Source organism: Ahaetulla prasina, chromosome 2 (assembly GCF_028640845.1).
Source record: "Ahaetulla prasina isolate Xishuangbanna chromosome 2, ASM2864084v1, whole genome shotgun sequence".
NCBI classification, from domain to species: domain Eukaryota; kingdom Metazoa; phylum Chordata; class Lepidosauria; order Squamata; family Colubridae; genus Ahaetulla; species Ahaetulla prasina.
The window spans coordinates 14286825-14304599 of NC_080540.1; the positions used below are offsets into that span (position 1 = coordinate 14286825).

Here is a 17775-nt window from a genome sequence, read left to right on the forward strand (position 1 = left end):
CCTGGGTGCCGCGCTGCAATGGAGAAATGGGCAACGGAGCAGCCGGCACGAGGGAAGGCAGGGGAGCAGGGAGAAGAAAGAGGGAAAGCAGCCGTCTCCTTCCCTCACGCTGGCCACTCCGTTGCCCGTTTCTCCATTGCAGTGCGGCACCCAGGATCCACTTTGTTTTGGGGGGGTGGATAATTTAACAACTGGTTTGCTCAGGGTCAGTGTTCTGTTTCCCTCCCCCAATACTCCCAACAAAGAGTCAGTCAAAGGCGTCCTCTTCTACTTTATTTACATAGATAAATGTCCTGGCCACGTCTACCCACGGGCCTGCCAAGTTTCTGGAGATAACGAAGAAATTATAGATAAGGCCAGAATTACTCACGAACATTTTCTTCCCTCCATTGATACAGTTTGCCTGCGCAAATTCATTGCTTTGTCCAAGACAAAAAACCAGGAAGTCCCGCCTCCTATTTATAGTCTCTGCAGATGTCACTGCATGACCATCATTCCTTGGCTTTATCCCAACGCCACTGTGCGCCGGTCACGTCTGCGCAGTCTTGCATCACTCCAAAACTGTTCTTGGGGCGTTGCCAAATCAGAAGAAAGCTCGAGAGAATCAGGCCTTGCCGGCCCCTCCTCCTCCCTTTGAGTGGGTGCCAGGGAGGGAGAGGGCCCAGGAGAAGCAGGGCTTGCCAGGTCTTCTCCCTCACTTTCTGAATCATCCGAGTCCAGGAGTCCGGGTCCAGGAACCTGGGTCACAATAGTCAGGTTGGCCATTGCGGGAGACTTGTCCCACGTGTGTGTGTGTTAATTTAACGACCGTTTCGTGTGAACCGGTTCGAACCGGCTGAATCCCTCCACTGGGTAGGTAGCCCTCGACTTAACAAGAGTTCATTGAGTGGACGGTTGAAAATTACAACGGCGCTGAAACAAAGTGACTTACGGCCGTTATTGCTACTTCCAATCATGGCAGCCTTCCCGTGGTCACGTGATCCAAATTCAGATGCTTGGCAACTGACTTATATTTATGACGGTTGCAATGTCCCGGGCGGTCTTGTGATCCCCTTTTGTGACCTTCTGACAAGCAAAGTCGGTGGGGAAGCCAGATTCACTTAACAACCGTGTGACTAACTTATCAGCTGCAGCGATTCACTTAACAGCTGTGGCAAGAAAGGCTGTAACATGGGGCAAAACTCACTTAACAACTGTCTCAGCCACAGAATTTTTGGGCCCAATTGTGGTCGTAAGTCAAGGACTACTTGTAGCAAGGGGTGTTTTCCCTGAAACGGGGAGCAGGAAGGAGTTGCCGGGTCCCTGAGAGCTAAGCCTCCTCCTAGGGGTGCCAAGATCCTGATCATAATATAGCTAGTCCTCCACTTACGACCACAATTGAGCCCAACATTTCTGTTGTTAAATGAGACATTTGCTAAGTGAGTTTTGCCTTATTTTATGATCTTTCTTACTTCAGTTGTTAAGTGAATTCCTGCAGTTGATAAGTTGCTATTCTGGTTGTTAAATGAATCTGGCTCCCCTATTGACTTTTGCTTGTCAGTCTCAAAAGGGGATTTCATGATAGCAACGGTCGTAAGTATGAACCAGTTGCCAATTTTGATCGCATAATCACGGGGAATTGTTGTGTCTTGTCCGCTCTCACCGCAGCCGGGGTCTGCTTATCTGCTCCCGAACACGGAGGAATGTATGCCTCCCGGTCCCAGCCCTGGCTCCATGCCCAAGCAGGCTGCAGAGGAGGGGGCACCTCCCGGTCCCAGCCCTGGCTCCATGCCCAAGCAGGCTGCAGAGGAGGGAGCATCCCCCCGCCCCAGCCCTGGCTCCATGCCCAGGCAAACGGAGCAGCTAGACCCCTCCCCCTCCTCCACAGCATGTGAGCCTGAGGAAAGTTTACTTCCAACAACAGCTGATTGGAGTGACCCTCGCATCAGAAGATTGGATAGGCGGAGGCAACAGAAGGAAGGGAGGGGCAGGCCTTAATGAGTGCTGAGTCATGGAGCCACACCCCATGGCCTATATAAAGGATCTGCTTTCTGGCAGTCTCTGAGTCAGGCAAAGTCGAACTTATCTTGCTGAAGTCACTTACTGGTCTCCTGCCTGCTCTGAGGACTTTGCTAGGACTTTGGGCAGAGCTGCAGAGGCACGCCTGATTCGGATTTCCCTGACCCGGCCGTCAGCGGAGGAGTGGGACACAACAGGAATGCTGCGAAGGTTGTAACTGTAAAATGTTTGTAAATCTCTTCTCCCAATGCTGTTGTAACTTTGAATGGTCACTAAACGAACCACCGTATGTCAAAGACTACCCATGTTCGCTCTCTTTTTTGTGTGTGTTTTCTAGGCCAGCAGGTCCCCAGTTTCCCATCGGCTCCGACACGCGTAGTGATTGCCAGGCCTTCAGCTCCTTCTGTGCGGCCCACCCACGCGGGATCTCCCCAGGCCGTAGGACAAGGGGTGAGGACCTGTGGGGTTGGGAGATCTGGGAGTGGGGGCGATGGCATTTCGTCTGTGGTGCTTTCTGCCTCTTGAAAAACGATATCCTTGTGTTGTGACCCAGGCCCAAGTAGGTAGTAATAAACTTAGTCTGTGAAAAAACAAACGAACTTTATTCAAACAGCTGGGAATTACTTCATTTCCAGCGTCATTCAACTCAAAGTAAAACAAATACCTCCCAACACAAATTCCTCAGTTATCTCACAAACCTTAGTCCAATTAGGCAAACTGCCAAAGGTCCTTCCTGGCAAACGTCCAGAAGCCACAAAAACAAAGATATAGACGAAGCAGAAGATGAAGGAGAAGATGCAGCTACAATGTTGTTTTCCGGCAAAGGCCAAATGCCGATGCTGGTCTGTTTTAAGCCTTATGGGAGGGGCCAATCATCTCTTGGCCCTACTCCTGAGTTGTCCTTTTTGCCTGAGCTGCTCTTGCCTTCTGCCATCTCTTCTCCTGCGTGCATTAGGAACAGGCTCCTCCTGTTCCTCTGCCTCACTACTATCAGGCTCTGGAGGCTCTGGAGTCCGCACCTCACTTCCCGATGGCCCTGGCCTCATCGCTGTCCGACTCCATTACTGGCTCCGTAGGCTGCTGACGGACCACAACTCCTTCTTTCCATGCAGGGCCCAGGCATGGGTGGCAATGCTTCCTTAGCCCAGATGATCAGCGGATTGGTGGGACAGCTTCTCATGCAGCCTGTGATAGTGGGTAAGTGACAACAGACAGGCAGCCCGGAGTGGGGGCTGCGGATCTTGAGATGCAGGAGTGGGTTTACAGATAGTCCTCGACTTACAACAGTTCACGTAAAGTGACCGTTTCGACACTGAACGGCACTGAAAAATGTGACTTAGGATCATTTCTCGCACTTACGACGGCTGCAGCATCCCCATGGTCATGCGATCAGAAATCGGACGCTTGGCAACGGGCTCCTATTCATGGCGGCTGCAATAATATGTTTGTTATTTTTCATAAATGTTCAGGAAATAAGAAAGGAGGAAGGAGAAAAAAGAGTTATTTGGAAGAGTAAATAAGTATTTTAGTGATTTTATAGGGTGTAATTGTATTTTAGCTTTGCCAATTGAATAAGTTTTTTAGGGGTAGTTTTTAATTATTGTATGGGTTTGCTTTGTATTTTAACTGGCTGTTCACCGCCCTGAGTCCTTCGGGAGAAGGGCGGTCTATAAATTAAAATATTATTATTATTATTATTATTATTATTATTATTATTATTATTATTATTATTATTATTATTATTATTATTATTATTATTATTATTATTATTATTTTGGTCTCTGTATACAGGGTCTCAACCTTGGCAACTTTTAAGACCGGTGGACTTAAAAGTTGCCAAGGTTGGAGACCCTTGCTGTATACTCCAACTGATTTGCAGTATTGAAAAACATTTCGGCTATCTGAAAACTATACAGATAGTCCTCAACTTACAACAACAATTCACTTAGTGACCAAAATTACAGTGCACTGAAAAAAGTGACTTACGATGAGGTCTTTTCACGCTTGTACCTATTGAAGCAATCCTGATGATCACATGATCAAAATTCAGATGCTTGGCAACGGATTCACATTTATGACTCTTGCTGTGGTCCAGGGTCACATGATCCCCTTTTGTGAACCTTCTGACAAACAACGTCAAAGGGGAAGCCAGATTCGCTCAACAGCCGTCTGACTAGAATAGAATTTAGAATAGAACTCATTGGCCAAGTGTGATTGGACACACAAGGAATTTGTTTTGGTGCATAGGCTCTCAGTGTACACAAAAGAAAAGAAAAAGAAAAGAAAGAAAGAAAAAATACCTTCATCAAAGGTACAACATTTACAACACAAATGATGGTCATAGGTTGCAATTTAACCCTTAGTGATTAGTGATTAACTAATGTGACGTAAGTTAACAACTGCAGTGATTCACTTAACAACTGTGGCAAGAAAGCTCGTTACATTGGGCGGAACTCAATACTTTTCTCACAGCAACAAATTCTGGGCTCAGTTGTGGCTGACTCTGTAAACAGCTTAGAGAGGGCTGTCAAGCATGGTGAAGTCACTTTTTTCAGTGCACTGTAATTTTGGTCACTAAGTGAATTGTTGTTGTAAGTTGAGGACTATCTGTATAGTTTTAAGATAGCCGAAATGTTTTTCAATACTGCAAATCAGTTGGAGTATACAGCAAGGGTCTCCAACCTTGGCAACTTTTAAGACCGGTGGACTTCAACTCCCAGAAGTCGAAACCTTCCGCCGCGAACTTAAGACACATCTATTTATCTGCGCAGGACTGGACTAGAATTTAAAAATTTTTAAATGTTTTAAATTTTAAATTTGGTTTTAAATGGGGTTTTATTATTTATATCTCTATTTTAAATATTCGGCCTATGTAATAAGTTTTTTAAATTAATGTTTTATCTTGTATATATATATATGTTTTTTAAGTGGCTGTAAACCGCCCTGAGTTCCTAGGGAGATAGGGCGGTATAAAAGTACGAATAATAAATAAATAAATAAATAAATAAAAAGTCTAAGTGCCATTGCTGAGCGCTATTGCTAGAGTTAAATGGGGGATCTTGGAAAGTTTGATGGCGGACCGGGCGTCCTCCACCATCACCTTCTCTTGCTTGATCCAGCGGCCCTCTCTGTCTTGCCTTTCCAGCTCAGGGCAGCGGGGCTTCTTCGTCGACCACTTCCTCCGTCAGCGGCCAAGCTACTTTCAGCACCAGCACCTCGGCCTCCCCTCCCACAGCCTCGGCCAGCGCTGGCACCACCAACACGGCCACGACGGCTGCAGGGGGCAGTTCAGCTGGGGCCCCGGGAGGTCCCATCCCTTCGGGCCAGACTCCTACGGCCGCTGCCACCGAACTCCAGTTTTCTCAACTGCTGGGGAACATCCTGGGGGCGGCAGGCTCCAGCATGGCGGGAGTGGCAGGGGTGGGGTCTCCCACCATCACGGTGGCTATGCCCGGTGTGCCTGCTTTTCTGCAGGGCATGACAGACTTCCTTCAGGTGAGTTCTCTCCTCTCCCGTCCTCCCCTCCCCTCCCCTTCCAGTTTTCCTTTGCCTACCTGTTTTCCTTCCCCCTCTCCTCTCCTCTCCCCTCCCTTTCCTGTTTTCCTTCTCCTCCCCTCCCCTCCTTCCCTTCCCTTCCAGTTTTCCTTTGCCTTCCTGTTTTCCTTCCCACTCTCCTCTCCTCCCTTTCTCTCCCGTCCCATCCCGTTCCTTCCCTTCTTTCCTTTTTTTTAAATTTACATTTATATCCCGCCCTTCTCCGAAGACTCAGGGCGGCTTACAGTGTATAAGGCAATAGTCTCATTCTATTTGTATATTTACAAAGTCAACATATTGCCCCCCCAACAATCTGGGTCCTCATTTTACCTACCTTATAAAGGATGGAAGGCTGAATCAACCTTGGGCCGGGCTTGAACCTGCAGTAATTGCAGGCTGCTGTGTTCTAATAACAGGCTTCTTAACAGCCTGAGCTATATCCTCTCCCCTCTCTCCCTTCCCTTCCCCTCTCTTCCCTTCTCTTTCTCTCCCTCCTCCCTCCTCCCCTTCCCTTCTCTTCTTTCTCCCCTCTCCCCTTCCTTCTCTTTCTCTCCCCTCTTCCTTCCTTTCCCTCGTCTCACTTTCTCTTCTGCCTTTCATTCTCTCTCATATTTTTTCTCTCACATTCTCTCTCTCTCTCTCTTTCTTCTTCCTCCCCAAATAATTGCCTCTCCTTGGTTTAGCTCGGAGAAGGAGCATTTCAACAAAGACCTGCTGAATGACAGCAGTCTGTCTGGCCTGCTAGGTCAACCCCAACCGAGTCCCTGAGCCAGCACTGAGCCACAAAGCACCTGCATTTGGCATCCCAAATCTGTTTTTTTTTTTTTGGGTGGGTGGTTCTCATTGGTTCCGTTTTCCTTTCTTCAAATCATTATTGGTCTGAAGATGCTGGGCCTGAACCCAACTTTGTGAGAGAAAAGCCCTCCGTGGCTCTCCTATTCTCAGATGGTTCCCTTAGAAATCTTCTTTGCCAAATTCTCTGGATTCCCGTCTGTCTTTCAAGACTCCTTTCCTCCCCTTTGAACTGAAAGAAGCTGGGCCTTGGGGCTTTCCAAAATTAATGCCGCTCTTTCCAAGCACCCGTCTCTCTCTTTTCCTTCCTTTTTTTTCTTCCAGGCGACGCAAATGGGGGGAGGTCCTCCAAACCCTCCTGAGCAGATGGCGCCTCCTCCGCAACCGGCTGCTTCTCCTTCGCCCCCTCCCCCCTCGGCCCCCCAAAGTGGACCAGAGGGATTCTCGGCCGGCCTGGGCAGTGGCGGCCATGGTGGTCGCGGGGGCGCCTCAGCTGATGCTTTGCCTCCTGAGTTCTTCACCAGCGTGGTCCAGGGGGTGCTGTCCTCCATGATGGGCTCCCTCAGCGCCCAGCAAGGCAGCACGGAAAGTATCGCCGACTTCATCCAGCGCCTCAGTGGCACCAGCAACATCTTTGAGCCAGGCACGGAAGGCGCTCTGGGTAAGGCCTACGCGGCTGCTCTGGCAACGGGGAGCCATCAAGTGGGATAAAACTTGACTTCTTGTAGACCTAAGGATTCGGCAGCCCATTGAATTCTCTAATGCAGGCGGTCCTCGACTTACAACAGCTGGTTTAGCGATTGTTCAAAGTTACAACAGCACTGAGAAAAAGTGACCCACGGCGCCATTTTTCTCACAGCCGTTGCAGCCTCCCCCATTTTGGTCACGTGACCAAACATCAGACGGTTGCCAACCGATTCACATTTACGATGTCCCGGGATCACCTCTTGCGAGATCAATGGGGGAAACCAGATTCGCTTTAACAACTGCGTAACTCACTTAACAGCCACGATTCACTTAACAACGGAGGCAGGAAAGGTCCGTAACATGGGGTTAAAAAACTCACTTAACCAATGTCTCGCTTTGCAGCATCCATTTTTGGGCTGAATTGTGGTCGTACGTCGAGGACCACCTGTACTTTGCCTTCTTAATTCCTCGTATCTTAATGGGTTGAGGAATTGAAGAATTTTTAAAGGGTATGTAAGGCCCGGCCTCTTCCCTCCTCATTCAAGAAAGGGCCTCCCAACAGCCTGATGTGGATTCAGCCAATCCACAGGTGCGAAGGTGTTACTGTACTGGCTGCTCTGAGAAAGAGATAAAGGAACTTTTTCAGGGTCATCCTTCCCTCCCCCCCCACTCCCGGTCGATGAAATCCACATGGCCCTCCCTCCCTTTACGTTCCCCAAAAGATGGGAAACCGCCAAGACGCTTAGGCGCCGGGCTAGAAAGTATAAACCAGTAAATTGCAAGGATGTGTTGTGTCTCGTCCACTTTCACCGCAGCCGGGGCCTTCTTATCTGCTTCCGAACGCTGAGGAATGTCCTAGTATGCCTCCCGGCCCCAGCCCTGGCTCCATGCCCAGACAGGCTGAGGAGGAGGAAGCACCTCCAGCCCCCAGCTCTGGCTCCATGCCCAGGCAAACGGAGCAACTAGACCTCCCTCCCCACAGCATGTGAGCCTGAGGGAGGTCAATTACCAACAGCTGCAGACTGGAGTGACCCTCGCTTCAGAAGAATTGATAGGCGGTGGCGACAGAAGGAAGGGAGGGGCAGGCCTGGATAAGTGCTGAGTCATGGAGCCACACCCCATGGCCTATATAAAGGATCTGCTTTCTGGCATTCTCTGAGTCAGGTAAAGTCTAACATATCTTGCTGAAGTCACTTTCTGGTCTCCTGCCTGCCTTGAGAACTTTGCTAGGACTTTGGCAGAGCTGCAGAGGCACGCCTGATTCGGATTTCCCTGACCCGGCCATCAGCGGAGGAGTGGGACACGACATCATGCAGGATAGATTGGGGAGAAAGCCATACAATATGAATGCGATATGAAATGCAGGGGGGGGCCCTCTCTTCCCTCTTGAGAAATGACAGATTCACGGATCTGACAAAAGAGGTTGGTTGTCAGATTTCCCCAATTCGGAAGGGGTCCTTTTATTTCTTTGTGAGTCTGTGATTTTATTCCAACTTAGCAAAATGGGCTGATTTATTTGGGGTGGCCCAGTTGCCTTTTAAATCTTTAGTACAGTCAAATGCCCGCCGTAAGGAGGATGGGTACAAGAAATTTAAAATCAGGGGGAAAAAAATATACGAAAATAAAAATGACCTAAAAAGCTAAAAATAAGGTAAAATTCTAAAGAAAAAAAAAGGATAAAAACAAATAAATGGACGTAACCTAAGATTGTTTCTTTGCATTATTTTCTGCTTTTAAAATCCTTCTACCCCACCTTTCCCCTGTAGCTGGTCTTTGTGGGTAATAAAGGTTGATATGATTTGATTTGCTACTTGTACTTAAGTGCAAGGCCCTTCTTTGATTATGAGACTTGCTGCATTCTTTATTCTTTTTCTCCCCCGTGGCCTCAGTCTCAAAACCATGTTGAGTAGTCAAAAAAAGAAAAAAAGAAAAAGAAGGAAATGGTTGGGTTTTGGGTTTTTTTGGGGGGAATATTTGGAAACCTCTGTGTATTTGGGCCTGTGTGGCTCAGACTGCTAAGACAGTCTGTTATTAACACAGCTGCCTGCAATTACTGCAGGTTCTAGTCCCACCAGGTCCAAGGTTGACTCAGCCTTCCATCCTTTATAAGGTAGGTAAAATGAGGACCCAGATTGTTGGGGGGGCAATAAGTTGACTTTGTAAATATACAAATAGAATGAGACTATTGCCTTACACACTGTAAGCCGCCCTGAGTCTTCGGAGAAGGGCGGGATATAAATGTAAATAAATAAATAAAAAATAATAAAAAAAATAGGATGAAGACTATTGCTAACATAGTGTAAGCCGTCCTGAGTCTTCGGAGAAGGGCGGGATATAAATGCAAATTTAAAAAAAAACAAACTTTGGTTGTTGTCCTTGTAGCCCTCCAAGGTAGGCATGTTTTGTATTGCAGATGAGGAGTTAATGTTTAGGGTTAATTTGTATCCACTGGGCATCTCATCTGGGCTTGGAATTAAAAATAATCCTGTTTAGCTACTTGGTTGTCTTCACTGGCTCTTCTTTTCCTTTTCCCCATGGGATGGTCCTTGGGCTGAAAGGTCCTTCTTTCCTTTTCCCAGTCAAGTTCTCTCTGCTCCTGCTGTCGTCTTCCAGTGGTCAATTAATCAATCAAAATAGAGCTGGAAGAGACCTTGGAGGTCGTCTAGTCCAACCCCCTGCTCAAGCAGGAGAGCCAATACCAGTGATGGCTAACCTTTTCCGGACCGAGTGCCCGCACCAGAACCCCCAAATGCAATGTGCGTGCGCCTGAACCCCCAAAATGCAATGCACATGCGGGCCCCGCACATGCACCCTGCCCCCCCCCCGCATGTCCCCCTGCCTCCTGCACATGTGTGGACCCCCCGCAGTGCCCACCCACCCCCGTGCATACATGGCAGACACCCAAAGACCAGCTGGCTGGCGGCAGGCACGCACACATACCTGCGCAGCAGAGCTAAACTGGGGCGACTGCTTGCGTGCCATCCGAGAGTGCGCTGCATGCAACCTCTAGCACACGGCCTATTTCAGAAAAGTGGTTGTCCAATCTCTTCTTCTTTTTTTTTTTTTTAGTAAAAAAGTTTTATTTCCATTTTCCAACAACCTATTCAATATACAGTCTCTTATTCAACATTAGTCATTAACTTTCATTTGTTACTTATTCGGACCTGCCCAGCTACCACTTCCTTCCTTAACAAACCTTTCCTCCTCCCTTCTCTGCTTTCTTCTACTTTCTTCATCCTTCCTCTCCTTCGCTTTTCTACATCCTCTCCTCCTTCCCTACTCTTCTCTTCCACCCTTTCTAACCCTCTCTCTTTCCCCTCTCTTCTTCCTCTCCTTTCCCCCTTTTCTACCTAGGAAAGAGAGAGGTAGAAAAGGGGTTGTCCAATCTCTTCTTAAAAGCCTCCAGTAATGAAGCCCCCCCCCCGCCCCCCCCCCCCCCCGGGAGCTGTTTCACTGGTTAATTAATTAATTGTTCTCACTGTCAGGAAGTTTCTCCTTAATTCTAGGTGGCTTCTCCCCTTGATTAGTTTCCATCCATTGTTTCTTGTCCTGTCTTCTGATGCTGTGGAAAATAAGTTGACTCCTCCTCTTTGTTGTGGCAGCCCCTCAAATACTGGAAGACTGCGATCATGTCACCTCCCCCTAGTCCTTCTTTTCACTAGACCAGCAAAACCTAATTCCTGCAGCCGTTCTTCATTTATTTATTTATTTATTTATTTATTTGATTTGATTTTTATACCGCCCTTCTCCCAAAGGACTCAGGGCGGTGTACAGGCGAAAGTAAAAAAGAACGATACAATATACAATTTAAAATGCAAGTAAAAAACTTATTATAATCAGCCTAAGAACTTTAAAATATATAAAAAAACTAAAACCCCAATTTAAAATTAATAATAAGAAATTTAAAATCGATAAAACTTAAGCCAGCCCTGCGCGAATAAAAAGATGTGTCTTCAGTTCGCGGCGAAAGGTCCGAAGGTCCGGTATTTGGCGTAAACCCGGGGGAAGCTCATTCCAGAGTGTGGGAGCCCCCACAGAGAAGGACCTTCCCCTGGGGGCCGCCAGCCGATATTGTTTGGCGGACGGCACCCTGAGAAGTCCCTCTCTGTGAGTGCGCACGGGTCGGTGGGAGGCATGCGGTAACAGCAGGCGGTCCCGTAAGTACCCAGGCCCTAAGCCATGGAGCGCTTTAAAGGTAGTAACCAAAACCTTAAAGTGCACTCGAAAGGCCACAGGTAGCCAGTGCAGTCTGCGCAGGAGCGGTGTTACGTGGGAGCTACGCGTAGCTCCCTCTATCACCCGCGCAGCTGCATTCATACGTTTTAGTCTCCAGGACTTTAATCATCTTAGTTGCTCTTCTCTGCAATTTTCCCTCCAAAGTCTCAACATTTTTTTTTGTTAACATGGTGACCCAAGTCCGATGCAGTATTCCAGGTGTGGTCTTGCTAAGGCTTTATAAAGCGGTAATGATCCCATTAGTCTGGACCAGGACTTTTTTTTTTTTAAATTTGCATTTATATCCCGCCCTTCTCCGAAGACTCAGGGCGGCTTACACAGTATTAAGCAATAGTCTTCATCCATTTGTATATTATATACAAAGGCAACTTATTGCCCCCAACAATCTGGGTCCTCATTTTACCTACCTTATAAAGGATGGAAGGCTGAGTCAACCTTGGGCCTGGTGGGGCTTGAACCTGCAGTAATTGCAAGCAGCTGCTGTTAATAACAGACTGTCTTAGCAGTCTGAGCCACAGAGGCCCAGAGACTTTGAGGGGCTTGTGACGCTGACCCCCCCCCTCTCTATTTTTTTTGCTGCTCTTTGTTTTTCAGGCTTCTTTGGAGACCTGCTGTCTTTGATCTGCCAGAATTTCTCCATGGTTGACATGGTGATGCTGCTTCACGGCCAGTTCCAGCCTCTGCAGCGGATTCAGCCCCAGCTCAGCCGCTTCTTCCGGGAAGAGTACCTGCACGGCCAGGAGCCCACCGACCGCAACGTCCGGGTGAGATGAGCTTCTTCTCACGTCCGGGTGTTCCTTCTCCAGCTTTTTAGCTGCTGCTCAGGTGAATAATTTGCCTTCTCTTTTGGGTTCTTTCAGATGGCCACCTACAGTTTGATCAATGGCTTGGAAGAATACGTCCGGGAGAGTTTTGTAAGTTTGATTCTACTTTTCCTTCCTCGGCTTTGATAAGAGCTGTGTGGTTTGGGCTGGGGAATGGGAAGCACAACCGGCCACTCAGCTTGTGGAGATGAAAGTGTTACTGCCACAGTGGCACAATGCTTAGAATATAGTACTCCAGGCTACTTCTGCTGACTGCCTGCAATTTGGCAGATCGAATCTCACCAGGCTCAAGGTCGACTCAGCCTTCCATCCTTTCGAGGTGGGTAAAATAAGGAGCCAGATTGTTGGGGGCAGTAGGCTGACTCTGTAAACTGCTTAGAGAGGGCTGTAAAAGCACTATGAAGCAGTCTTTAAGTCTAAGTGCTATTGCTATTTAGTCAAGTCAGTGTTTATTAGAGTCAAAGACCAGAGCAAATTAAAAACGCTCAAGGAATATCCAGTTAAATTTTTTTTAGAATAAAATAATAAATAAATACACTCGATATTAAAATCACAACTTGGCATCCAATTTGTGAGCTGCACATGAACAAAACCCTACGTGGCCCAACTATCGTATAAAAATTAGTCCTTAAATTGTTAGGCCAGTAGGTTTAGATCATGGGTGGGCAATTAATTTTCCCCAGGGGGCCACATGAGATACTGGCACTTTTATGGAGGATCCACCCCTGCCCCCTGGCACTGCCACCTCAGCTCTTGATGCTGCCAGTGCTCTTCCCCTGACACTGCACAGCTGCCCTGCCTGCCCTTCACCGATGCCACCTGCCTTCCACTGATGTACACCAATGCCCTGCCCCTGACACTGCTGTGATTCCGCCCCTTATTGCCACTGCCTGCAGACCATAAAATGCCCACATCTAGTTTATTTTATTTTTATTTAGTTTAGTTTATTATTAAATTTCTATACCGCCCTTCTCCTGAAGGACTCGGCGGTTTACAGCCAGCATAAAACAATATACATAAATAGATTAAAAAACACTATAAAAATCTAATTCAAATTTGGCTAAACATTAAAACTATTAAAAATCAATAGTCAAACTCCAATTAAAAACCATAACCCATTAGGCCAGCCCGACGCGATGGAATAAAAGGGTCTTGAGCTCGCGTCAGAAGGTCCGGAGGTCGGGGAGTGATCGTAACCCCGGAGGAAGCTCGTTCCAGAGGGTAGGTGCCCCCACAGAGAAGGCTTTCCCCCTGGGGGTCGCCAGCCGGCATTGTTTGGCTGACGGCACCCTGAGGAGACCCTCCCTGTGGGAGCGCACAGGTCGGTGGGAGGCTATTGGTGGCAGCAGGCGGTCCCGTAAATAGCCCGGTCCTAAGCCATGGAGCGTTTAGATGGATTCAGGCTGCCTCTGGGACTGCTGGGACATTTTTGTATGTAGAACTGTCATCTTTTCTATGTACATAGAATCCTTGACCTACAACCAGTCACTGGGCACTAGCAATAGCCCTCGGACTTACATACGGCTTCACAGTGATTTTCAACACTCTCCCCACTTAACTCTGTACATCTAGCCAGCTGTGCAATGCCGTGGGTCAGAAATGCCCTACAAATTAAATTTGCCCTCATTTTTCAGGCGCCCTGTGTTGTTGTTCTTTACGAGCCCCCCCTCCCCCCAAAAACAGTCACAATACTCTGTGTAAACACTCATAAAAGCTGCACCCAGAACTTTTTTAAACTTCTTATTTTAGGACAATAATCCAGATTTGCTCTCCGTCTGTTAACCGGATTTGTTTTGTTTTTTCCACCTTAGGCCTCAGTCCAAGTCCAAGATGGCGTCGACATCACCCGCACCAATTTGGAGTTCCTGCAGGAGCAGTTCAACCGAATCGCGACCCATATCTTGCACTGCACGGGTAGGAAGTTGGACAGAGGGTGGAAGGAGGCTTTCCCGGAAGAGAGATTCGCTTTTTTGTAATCACGTTGGCCGCTTTTGGTTCCAGATCACACCTTTGGCTACCGACTGCTTGAGCTGTGTAACCAGGGTCTCTTTGAGTGCTTGGCGCTGAACCTTTACTGCTTGCGAGGGGAGCAGACGGCCCTCACCACAGTCATCAATGACCGCATTGTGAGTGACAAGACAGGTTGGGCAATTGCCCTGTTTTGAGGAGGGCCTCTTTAATCGGTCAACTAATTTATTTATTTATTTATTTATTTATTTAATTAATTAAACTTTTATGCCGCCCTTCTCCCGAAGGACTCAGGGCGGTGTACAGCCTACATTAAAACAACTAACATACACACTAAAATAACAATTAAAAGACTTATTCGATAAAGGCCAAATTAAAACCGTCCAATTGACCATATAAAATACCCAATAAAATTAAAATTTAAAAATTTAAAATTTAAAATTTAAAAATCAGGCCAGTCCCGCTTGGACAGGTGGTCTCCAACTTTGGCAACTTTAAGACTTGTGGACTTCCAACTCCTAGAATTCTTCAGCCAGGGAGTTGAAGTGTACAAGTCCTAAAGTTGCCAAGGTTGGAGACCCCTGAACCAAGATGATTAAAGGCTCTGGAGAGTAAAACGCACAAAGTACAGTTGCAGGAACTGGGTTTGGCTATAGTCTAGAGCAGGAGTAGTCCACCTTTTTATACCTACCATCCACTTTTGTATCTCTGTTAGTAGTAAAATTTTCTAACCGCCCACCAGTTCCACAGTAATGCGCCTGTATCATCTGCGCCTTCCTCTCACACATCATGGATTGGGTTTGGGTGGGGCGCCAGCTATCAGCTCTGCTTGTCTGTTACAGCTGGGTGGTGTGGGGGGAGATGCGCGAGCTATTCTGGGACGAGGACCTTTTGTTTGCGGTCGCACTATAGCGCCATTTAGTTTCACTTACGTAACGTGAACTAAACTTATGCGCGGGCGATACAAATAGTATATTTTCAGAAATTTAAATTGTCACGGGGAATTTTATGAAAACCTAATGAAAATGTTTTTAAATAATGCTATGAAATTTTTTTAAAAAGTCAATTAAATTAAAAAAAAAAAAGGAAAGTGCTTCAGTATCGGACAAAACCCCTACCGCCCATCATGAAAGCTGGAATGCCCACTAGTGGGCGGTAGGGACCAGGTTGACTGCCACTGGTCTAGAGCAGTGATGGCTGACCTTTTTGCTATCGTGTGTCAGGAGTGGGGGAGGATCGCGCATGTGCGTGCTCACACCCATAATTTTTTGCGCAGGTGTGCAAGAGCCCCCTCACTCCTGGCATGCGATGGCCCAGTAAGCCCGTTTTTCTCTCACCCAGACTCCTAGAGCCGGGGGAGGGCGAAAACGGCCTTCCTCACCCCCCTGGTAGCCCTCCGGACGCCAGAAACGACCCTTTTGCCAACTTCCGGTGGGACCGGAAGACCCGTTTTTTGCTGTCCCCAGGCTTTAAAGCCTTTCTAGGAGTCTGGGGAGAGCGAAAACAGCCGTCCCCACCCCCCCTCCGGAGGCCATCTGGAGGCCCAAAATGGACCGTTCGCTGGAAATTGGCAAACGGGCCGTTTCCAGCCTCCAGAGGGTCTGGGGGAGGGTAGGGAAGGCTGTTTTCACCCTCCCCAGACTCCTAGAAAGGCTCTGGAGCCTGGGGAGAGAGAAAAATGGGCATTTCCACCACCCCTGAGGCCCTCCGGAGGCAGGAAACAGCCCGTTTCCCTACTTCTGGTGGGTGTGCCGGAGCTGAGCTTGCATGCCCGCTGATATGGCTACGCATACCACAGGTTTGCCATCACGGGTCTAGAGAAAAGATGGACTAAATATGAGCCAGTTGCCAAGCATCCAGTATGGCTGTGATGGTGAACCAAGTGCCAAAACGAGAGCACTTCACGGCCACTTGTCAGGGAAGAGGAGCTGCCCAGGGAGCGTACGCGCACCGGATAAGGTACTTCTGGGTTCCGGTGCATGCATGCGTGCCGGGCCAGCAAGTCTTCCAGTTACTGCTGTGCTGGTGCACACTCCGGGAAAACCAGCTGTTCCGGTACTGCCGCATGCAGAAAGGCCAGCTGATTGTCATGTGCGCATGCGTGCCGTAAACCCGGAAGAGGAACGGGCGACGCCGTGCATGTCAGGCAACATGACTCTGTGTGCCACTTTGGGCACGCGGGCCATAGGTTCACCATCACGGGACTATGGGGATGCCGCAAAGGTTTGTAAGTGTGGAAAACGGTCACGGGTCACTTTTTTCCAGCGGTGGTGTAACTTGCAGTGTTCCAGTTTTTGAGAGGCTGCCACAAAGAGGAGGGAATCAATTTATTCTCCAAAGCCCCAGAAGGCAAAGCAAGAAGCAACGGGTGGAAACTAATCAAGGAGAGAAGGAACCCGGAATTAAGGAGAAACTTCCTAATAGTGAGGACAATTAACTCCTGGAGCAGCTTTGCCTTCAGGTGCTTCATCACTGGAGGTTTTTAAGAAGAGACTGGACAGCCACTTGTCTGGAATGATATAGGGCCTCCTTGAGCAGGGGGCTGGACTAGAAGACCTCCAAGGTCCCTTCCAGCTCTTAGTCCGATTGATTGAAGAACGTTGTTGTGTAATCTGGAGATGGAGTTGCTACCTATCTCTGTTACGGAGCGGGCAGGGAAGAGAAGGAGAGGATCATGCATTGTGATGCTCTGGTGCTTGGCCAGAATGATGCGACAATAGTCCATCCCTTCTAAAGGCTACAGGTGATCCTTGATTTACAACAGTTCGTTTAGTGACCAAAGTTACAACGGCACTGGAAAAAGTGACTTATGACCATTTTTCACATGACCGTTGTAGCATCGCCATGGTCGCGTGATCAAACTTCAGGCGCTTTAGCAACTGGCTCGTATTTATGACCTTTGCAGTGTCCCAGGGTCACGTGATCCCCTTTGGCAGCCTTCTGACCAAGTCAGTGGGGAAGCCGGATTCACTTTAACAACCGTGTTACTAGCTTAACAATTGCAGTGATTCACTTTAGCAACTGTGGCAAGAAAGGTCAATTAAACGGGGCAACATTCACTTAACAAACACCTCACTTGGCAGCAGACATTTTGGGCTCCATTGTGGTTGTATGTCAAGGACTACCTGTATATCCCAGTCACCAGTACTGGTAGTCACTTGATGACTGTTCAGTGTTACGATGGACTTGGAAAGAATTATTTACAACTTCTCCCCACCCCTCCCGTCTTCTCCCCCTTCCCTCTTCTCCTCTCCCCTCCTTTCCTCTCCCGCCTCCCCCCTCCCCCTCCCTTTTCCTCTCTCCCCTCTCCCTCTCCCCTCCCTTCTCACCTCTCCCCTCCCCTCTTCTCCTCCCTTTCCTCCCTCTCCTCTTCCTCTCCCTCCCTTTCCTCTCCTCCCCTCCCCTCCTGTCTCTCCCTCCTCTCCCTTCCCATTCTCTCCTCTCCTCTCCTCTCCTCTCTCCCTTCCCTCTCTCCTCCTTTCCTCTCTCCTCTCCTCCTCTCCCTTCCTCTCCCTCCTTTCCTCTCTCTCCCTCCCCTCCTCCTCCCTTCCTTCTCTCCTCTCCTCTTCTCCTCTCTTCCTCCTCCTCCCTTTCCTCTCCCTCCTTTCCTCTCTCCCTCCTTCCTTCCTTCTCTCCTCCTCCTCCCCTCCTCTCCTCCTCCCTCTCCTCTCCTCCTCCCTTCCTTCTCTCCTCTCCTCTCCTCTCCCTTCTTTCTCTCCTTCCTTCCTTCCCTTCT

At 48.3% G+C, this 17775-nt stretch overlaps 1 protein-coding gene across 3 annotated transcripts in view; it reads left to right on the forward strand.

The window, feature by feature from the left end:
- The window catches only part of BAG6 (BAG cochaperone 6), a 45331-nt gene that overhangs the window by 15804 nt on the left and 11752 nt on the right, over positions 1-17775 (forward strand). For all 3 annotated transcript variants that reach the window (XM_058168691.1, XM_058168689.1, XM_058168692.1), the window contains exons 12-19: positions 2336-2448; positions 3111-3195; positions 5144-5493; positions 6649-6985; positions 11842-12011; positions 12108-12161; positions 13883-13985; positions 14073-14197. In XM_058168691.1, the coding sequence (XP_058024674.1) occupies positions 2336-2448; positions 3111-3195; positions 5144-5493; positions 6649-6985; positions 11842-12011; positions 12108-12161; positions 13883-13985; positions 14073-14197 (1337 nt within the window). The remainder of the gene's footprint in view (positions 1-2335; positions 2449-3110; positions 3196-5143; positions 5494-6648; positions 6986-11841; positions 12012-12107; positions 12162-13882; positions 13986-14072; positions 14198-17775) is intronic.